The sequence below is a fragment of the Oncorhynchus masou genome, chromosome 33 (assembly GCF_036934945.1).
Source record: "Oncorhynchus masou masou isolate Uvic2021 chromosome 33, UVic_Omas_1.1, whole genome shotgun sequence".
In the NCBI taxonomy this organism is placed as follows: Eukaryota; Metazoa; Chordata; class Actinopteri; order Salmoniformes; family Salmonidae; genus Oncorhynchus; species Oncorhynchus masou.
Window position 1 is genome coordinate 28,721,164 of NC_088244.1, and position 7,939 is coordinate 28,729,102.

The 7,939-nt window shown below is 44.4% G+C and overlaps 1 protein-coding gene across 1 annotated transcript; it reads right to left on the reverse strand.

Annotated features, from left to right (window-relative positions):
- Nucleotides 1-41: 41 nt before the first annotated feature.
- Nucleotides 42-7,873, reverse strand: LOC135528192 (zinc finger protein 341-like). Its single transcript, XM_064957104.1, has 15 exons — nucleotides 7,826-7,873; nucleotides 7,257-7,367; nucleotides 6,898-7,088; nucleotides 6,532-6,681; nucleotides 4,992-5,207; nucleotides 4,572-4,755; nucleotides 4,348-4,441; nucleotides 4,002-4,225; nucleotides 3,612-3,823; nucleotides 1,746-1,954; nucleotides 1,479-1,575; nucleotides 1,254-1,386; nucleotides 1,050-1,161; nucleotides 824-894; nucleotides 42-690 (listed from the first exon to the last, which is right to left on the reverse strand). Exons 1-15 carry the CDS (start codon nucleotides 7,854-7,856, stop codon nucleotides 347-349), a joined length of 2,379 nt encoding a protein of 792 aa, XP_064813176.1. The 5' UTR covers nucleotides 7,857-7,873; the 3' UTR covers nucleotides 42-346.
- Nucleotides 7,874-7,939: the final 66 nt, after the last annotated feature.

Below are 7,939 nucleotides of genomic sequence, written 5' to 3' on the forward strand. Positions count from 1 at the left end.
TGCCTAAGGTAGTCAGGAATGTCCACAATAGTGACTGTACATGTGGGAAAAAAAATACCTTTTAAACAAAGTGCTTTCATCAGGATGAAAACATTATCACGTCTGGTCACGGATGAGGCATCTCACTGTTCTGAATAACAATCACTAACAGGAAAAAGTGCCAAGCTAGAATGTTTTAATATAAAACGTATAGAAACACCTTTTAATTGGAGAGAGAGTGAGATTCAAATCCCTTCCACATGCAGAGGTAGTCTCAGGACAATATCAAGATTTGGCTTGAATGTAACTCAGGCCACAATCCATTGTCTCTAAAAATGGGTGCTCTGCTGTAAACAGTCAGTGTCACTCAGCAGTCTCCAAAGTGCTCTGCCTCTCCTCCCTCTGACTGATCCTCAACTGGAACACTTGACTCCACTGCCTGAGGGTCCTCAATCCTCTCTTCTTCCTCCCTTTCTTCCCTGCAATGCTCTGACTCCTGGTTCCCCTCTGTCCTGTGTCCCTGCCTCTTCACTCTCTTCTCCGCAGCCACGGGGCACTTGTGGTCTCTGTAGTACTTCTGTCGCGTGAAGCCCTTGTTGCAGGTGGCACAGCGGAAACGATAGTTGTCTGTGTGAGAGCGCTGGTGCTCCAGCATGTGGGCTCTTCTGCTGAAAGCTTTCTGGCAGTACCCACATTTATAGGGCTTAATACCTTGGGATGACAGAAAAAGGTATGGCTCTTGTTTTGAACCCTAACTTTAAAATGGCTGTCAAGACCGGCAACAAGGTTTATGTTTACAGCTGTAACTATTAATAATTTACAACAACAGACAGGAAACACTCACCAGAATGAGACAATATGTGTGCCTTCAGCTTGTCTGGTCTGTTAAACTCTTTAGTGCAGCCAACATGTGTCCTGAAAGAACAAAACAATGCTTTGAATATGCCAATAAAGCAGAGCTTAGTTTCATTGACGTCAAAAGGTATCCACAGCTTTTTGTTGGAATCCTTTGTGGCTCAGCTTTCCAAATAGCCTCACTTATGACCTGTTGGAACAGAGGTCTCACTTACCTAAATGGACATTTGTATTTCTTAAAGGGCTCATGAATGAGCATGTGCCTCTTCACCTTGTCCTTCCTGTTAAACATGGCCTCACAAACAGAACATTTGTATGGCTTTTCTCCTGCAATGAAATGACAGTGTTTCCATAAGCACAGCAAAGAGAATTGAGGGAAAGTTATTTGCATCATGGGCTAATGTGTCTGCATGCCTCACCTGAGTGGATACGAGTGTGCAGTTTGAGGTAGTGCTCGGTTTTGAAGAACTTTTTACATATCTGACATTTGAACCTCCCTCCGATACCATGTGTGGGCAGGTGTCGTCGGAAATACCTCTCACAAGGAAAAACCTGACAAAATGAAATGCATTCTTTAGAGTAACTGCATGGAAATTAGATGCTAACCCTAGCAGTGAATGACAACCATTTTTTCTAGACCATACCTTTTGGCAATGTGGGCAGGGGAAGTTATGGGAGGCAGTTAATAAATGCTGCTCCAAGGCCTCTTGTGTGGCGTACCGGCTTTGGCATTTCATGCACCTGAGTGTGATAGAAACACTTGTGAAACCACTAACCCTGGGGTCAAACTAAAGGTCATAACACAGAAGTTGTGATCACACTGAAAATAAAAATGTTTAACCAAAGTCACTGACTGAACTTTGTAAGCATTAGGATGGCCTAATTAAAAAAGTGGAGATGGTGAAGCTGACCTATAAAAAGTAGTCTCCTTGCGTGGGTTCTGCTGGGGACAGAAGCAATGGGAGTACTGGTGTACCCCCAGCTCAAACAGCGAGGGGAACACCTTGCCACACAGGTGGCAGCGGTAGGTGAGCTGCTCCTGGTGCGTCCGGATATGCTCCAGGAACAGATCCAGCTTCTGGAATGTCTGGGAACAGGTCTTCACCACACACTTATATACCTGAAACACAGCAGGAAGGAACATTAGAAGCTCTGTTCTCATCCTTCTAAGACATCTGACACAAATCAAAGTTTACTGGTAGCGTATACAGATTTGTGGATGTTATTGCAGATTTCAAGCTCCAACAGTGCAGTAATACCTAGCAATAAAAAAAATTACACATAATCCAGAAATATTTTAAAATAAGTTATATAGGATGAGCCATGACTACAATACAGAATGTAAACATTATTTAAAAAATGACCCGTGTTCATGACTTTGTACATTGGGCAGCAGTTTTTCAGGTGCAGCATTGAGTACCGGGTACTGGGTGGAGGCCAGCTTGTGGTGACTCTTTAGCAGTCTGATGACCTGGAGATAGGACCTCTCTGTCTCTTGGGCCCAGCTTTGATGCACCTGTAATGTATCCACCTTCTAGATGGTAGTGGGGTGAACAAGCTGTGGCTCGGGTGGCTGAGGTCCTTGATGATCTTCTTGGCCTTCCTGTGACACCGAGTGCTGTAGATGTCCTAGAGGGCAGGCAGTGTGCCCTCGGTGATGCGTTGAGCTAACCGCACCACCCTCTGGAGAGCCCTGCGGTTGAGGACAATGCAATTGCCGTACCAGGCGGTGATACAGCCCGACAGGATAGCTTCAAAGACGCATCTGTAGAAGTTTGTGAGGGCCCGAATTTCTTCAGCCTTCTGAGGTTGAAGAGGCATTGTTGCACATTCTTCACTACGCTGTCTGTGTGAAGGGATCATTTCAGGTTATCAGCACGCCAAGGAACCTGAAGCTTTTGACCCTCTCCACTGCAACCTGTGGATCGGTGCCTGCTCTCTCTGCTGTCTCCTGTAGTCCACGATCAGCTCCTTCATTTAGTTGACATTGAGGGAGAGGTTATTTTCCTTGCACCACTCCACCAGGGCTCTCAGCCCCTCCCTGTAGGCTGTCTCATCGTTGTTGGTAATCAGGACTACCACTATTGTGTTCTCAGCAAACTTGATGATTGAGTTGGCGACACGTGTGGCCACACAGTCATGGGTGAACAGGGAGTAGAAGAAGGGGCTAAGCACACCCGGTGGGGCTCCCGTGTTGAGGATCAGCGTGGCGGAGGAGTTGTTGCCCAACTTTACCACTTGGGATAAGCCCGTCAGGAAGTCCAGGATCCAGTTGCACAGGGAGTGGTTCAGACCCAGAGACCTGAGCTTAGTGATGAGCTTGGAGGGCCACTATGGTGTTGAAGGTTGAGCTGTAGTCGATTAACAGCATTCTTACATAAGTATTTATCTTGTCCGGGTGGGATAGGGCAGCGCAATGGCGATTGTGTCGTCCGTGGATATGTTGCAGCGATATGCTCTAGGGTGTCAGGTAAGGTGGTGATATGGTCCTCAGGTAGCATCTCAAAGCACCTCATGATGACAGAAGTGAGTGCTACGGGGGCGATAGTCATTTAGTTCAGTTACCTTCCCTTTCTTGGGTACAGCAACAATGGTGGATATCTTGAAGCAAGTGGGGACAGTAGACTGGGATATGGAGAGATTCATATTTGAATAACTGACAAAAAAAGTTTGCCAAATAATATTAGCACTGATTGCCCCTGTGCATAATAAGGCTTGTGCATGAATGCTTCATTATTGTTCCCGGTAGATCCTTCCCTCTGGCCATGTGGACTCACCTGCTCCCCCTTGTGCTGGGTCATGTGAGATTTGAGCTGGAAGTAGGTGCTGAACTTGCCGGCACAGAACTGGCACTGGTAGGAGCTGTCGATCAGGATAATCTGCTTGGTCTGGGGGGCCTGCTGGCCTTTCTGCTTGCAGTCACCATCTCCCAAGCTGTCCACATCAGTCTGGGAGTCACAGTCTCTCTCGTCGGGCTCACCTGGGGCTTCTGGACACACATTCAGTATACAATCTACATTTATAATACATACTTAAAACCTTATACATTACTACATATTTCATTGACTTTGGATTTTGGTAATCGTTACTTATTGCCACTATGTCATCCTTAAAAGGTCTTAGTGGCCTATAGAGAACTGATCATGATTAGACAGTGAGATGATTACCTGGCTGCTCCTCCTCTTCCTGTTGTTCCTCCTGTTCTTCCTGTTGCTCTATGACCTCCTCTGCACACAGTGGTACCACCTTGACTGTGATGGGCAGCCTGGACACTGAATTGGCCACTCCCGAAGGCCACACTTTGTGTGTCTGCATGTGCTTCTTCACATTAGACTTCTGGGCAAAGGCCCGGCCGCATACAATGCACTGGAAAGGTTTCTCCCCTGTATGACTGTGGAGACATCCAAGATTACAATATAAAACATGTGATATTCTTATCCTAGGTAGATTCAATGCATATGGATAGTGCTTTTTAATTTGGGCTGATTGGTGAACTCGATTTGTGAAACTCACCTTCTGATATGTTGCTGGAGATCAAAGTTTTTGGAGAAGACTTTGTCACAGAAATTGCACTTAAGCTTCTGGGACTTTCCTTTCATTTGTTCAGCTGAAAAGCCGATGCATAGAACGGACAACATTATTCTATTCAGCCAATAATGAGAAACATGTAATATAAAAAATAATTTCTTAGGATACAGACCTATATGTATATTGACATTTGTTTCTCAAAATCATACCTGCTGCTCCATCCTGGCCTTTCTTGCCATTTCTTGGTTGTTTAGGAATGATCACCTTGTCAAACTCTTCAAGCTCAGTTAGGTTTGCATTGATGCTGCAGGTTTTGGTCTTGGTGCCTTGCTTCCCAGGACTGTATACTGGAGGAGTGTTGAATGACTGGCTCTCCACACACTGACTTGGGACCTGTGGGGCAGAAATAATACATTTGATTTTATTATTTCACCTTAATTTAACCAGGTAGGCCTGTTGAGAACAAGTTCACATTTACAACTGCAACCTGGCCATGTATAACACATGAACTAATGGTCCAACATCTTTAGGATGTTGCCCAAACACTGCAGAGTACAGACATGTAAATAAACAAGTCTGGCATCCTCCTCATTCTGTGCAAATGACAGATTGCCTTAGTAAAAGCTCACCTGTACAGATTGGAAAGGCTGCAAGCCCAGGGTGTGAATCTCTGCACTACCACTCACAGACATTTGAGGCATAGTGCTGTAGACCTGGACCACTGAGTTGCTGATACTGGACAGCACCTGGGAGGACATAGGCTGAGACTGTCCGGGTGGGAGAGAGTGGGAGGACTGCTGATGGTGCTGGAGGTAGGGTGCACCTGTGTGCATACTCAGGTTACTCTGAGAAGGGAACGTAAACAAGATTTACAGTTGAAGTCGGAAGTTTACAAAACACTTACGTTGGAGTCATTAAAACTCATTTTTCAACCACTCCACAAATTTCTTGTTAACAAACTATAGTTTTGGCAAGTCGGTTAGGACATCTACTGTCTGCATGACACATGTAATTTTTCCAACAATTGTTTACAGACAGATTATTTCACTTATAATTTACTGTATCACAATTCCAGTGGGTCAGAAGTTTACATACACTAAGTTGACTGTTTAAACAGCTTGGAAAATTCCAGAAAAGGATGTCATGGCTTTAGAAGCTTCTGATTGACTCAAATGATGTCAATTAGCCTATTGGAGGTGTACCTGTGGATGTATTTCAAGGCCTACCTTCAAACTCAGTGCCTCTTTGCTTGACATCATGGGAAAATCAAAAGAAATCATCCAAGACCTCAGAAAAAAATATTAAAAGACCTCCACAAGTCTGGTTCATCCTTGGGAGCAATTTCCAAATGCCTGACGGTACCACATTCATCTGTGCAAACAATAGTACGCAAGTATAAACACCATGGGACCACGCAGCCATCATACCGCTCAGGAAGGAGACGTGTTCTGCCTCCTAGAAATGAACGTACTTTGGCGCGAAAAGTGCAAATCAATCCCAGAACAACAGCAAAGGACCTTGTAAAGATGATGGAAGAAACAGGTACAAAAGCATCAATATCCACAGTACAACAAGTCCTATATCGACATAACCTGAAAGGCCTCTCAGCAAGGAAGAAGCCACTGCTCCAAAACCGCCATAAAAAAGCCAGACTACGGATTGCTGCACATGGGGATAAAGATCATACTTTTTGGAGAAATGTCCTCTGGTCTGATGAAACAAAAATAGAACTGTTTGGCCATAATGACCATCATTATGTTTGGAGGAAAAAGGGGGAGTCTTGCAAGCCGAAGAACATCATCTCAACCGTGAAGCTCGGGGGTGGCAGCATCATGTTGTGGGTGTGCTTTGCTGCAGGAGGGACTGGTGTGCTTCACAAAATAGATGGCATCATGAGGAGTAAAACTATGTGGATATTGAAGCAACATCTCAAGACATCGGTCAGGAAGTTAAAGCTTGGTTGTAAATGGGTCTTCCAAATGGACAATGATCCATAAAGTGGTGATTTTAACTGACCTAAGAAATTGATTTTTTACTAAGATTAAATGTCAGTAATTGTGAAAAACTGAGTTTAAATGTATTTGGCTAAGGTGTATGTAAACTTCCAACTTCAACTGTTTATAGTGACTACAGCCAGAAGAATAGCTTAATTCAATGAACACCACTTACCTGAATAGGGGGCTGCAAAGCTGCCATGGGTTGGTCAATGGACGTGAAGGCAGAGATGGCAGACATCAGAACATCATCACTCACTAAAACATTGCCTTGGACAAGTGTGTGAGTAAGAGGAGATGGAGGCACTGTAATGTATGTGGATACCTGATGTGGATGGCAAAACAAAGAAAAAAGGAAGACCGCATTAGCCAGCATTTACAATGCAAGCAAATTATTGTTCTAGAGAGGATGCTATGGTACGACACACTTGCCAAAACAGGAGATGAGTAACTAGTTTCTCACTCATGGCACTCCACTTTGGGAAGAGACTAATTAATAACAAACATCTCAGCTAACAATAAAAAAGAAGCCAGTACCCACCTGTCTGTTGGCGGGGGTCTGTGGCACAGAGCTAATGGAGGGCACAGGGGTGTAGGCATTACTAGATGCCAGTGATACTGTAGACAGGGAGGGGGCATTGGACTGGCAATGCTCTCTCTTGTGGGTCATGAAGGCATGCAATGAATTGAACTGTTTCTTGCACTTCCCACAAAGAAAGACGTCTTCGTCGTCTGTAGAGAACAATTGGGGATATATCAACACTTTAGTATTTCAATGGCAATAAATGGAGATGCAGAATGCATGTTTGATGTGTGTTAGAGTAGTTCCTTTCTATGACAAACACAATGCAGTCATGCACTGATCAAGAGGAGAAAGGGGAAGTGAGGAGAAGCGCACACCCATTGACTGAATGGTAGATGAGCCGGAGACGTTCTGGCTGTTTGGGTCAGGCACACCTCCCTGGCCATCCAACAGAGACTGGACAGCCAGGACTGTCTGGTTGTCCATCCCTGGAACAGAATAATATAACTGGGGGTCAGAACGGTGCAAATCATGGTGCATATATCACAGTACGACATGAACAAATCAAAATGCGTGATAGTCGGAAAGAGCAGTGGCGCACCAGTCCTACAAGACTGCCGATTCCTGACATTTTCTGGTGGTGGTAAATGATTGCTATCTCAAGTGGCAGTTGTTTATTCTCAACGAATTACCAAACCAAGGGAAAAGCAATGCATTACCACAAGCAAATCTAAAGAATCCAATGAAGATTATAAAAATTCGCTCAACGAAATAATAGCTAGCTAACTGTCTGGCATCGATTATAATGGCTTTATCATACCACAATGACATAATTTCACCTCCAAGATAACTTAAAATAACCGCACTGTTGCTAGAAAGCGTTGTCTTAAAACCCACTAGCATGTTGCTAAAATAAAAGTGTGAATATGATCAAATGTTTTGATACCTTCCAGGACTTCAAATATAGCCTGCGCCATCTTGTAGTTCTTCTGTGTGTAGGCGCTCAATTAATACGACTGCGTGTCCGACAAAAGTTAGGTGGGCGGATTCCCAACAGCTG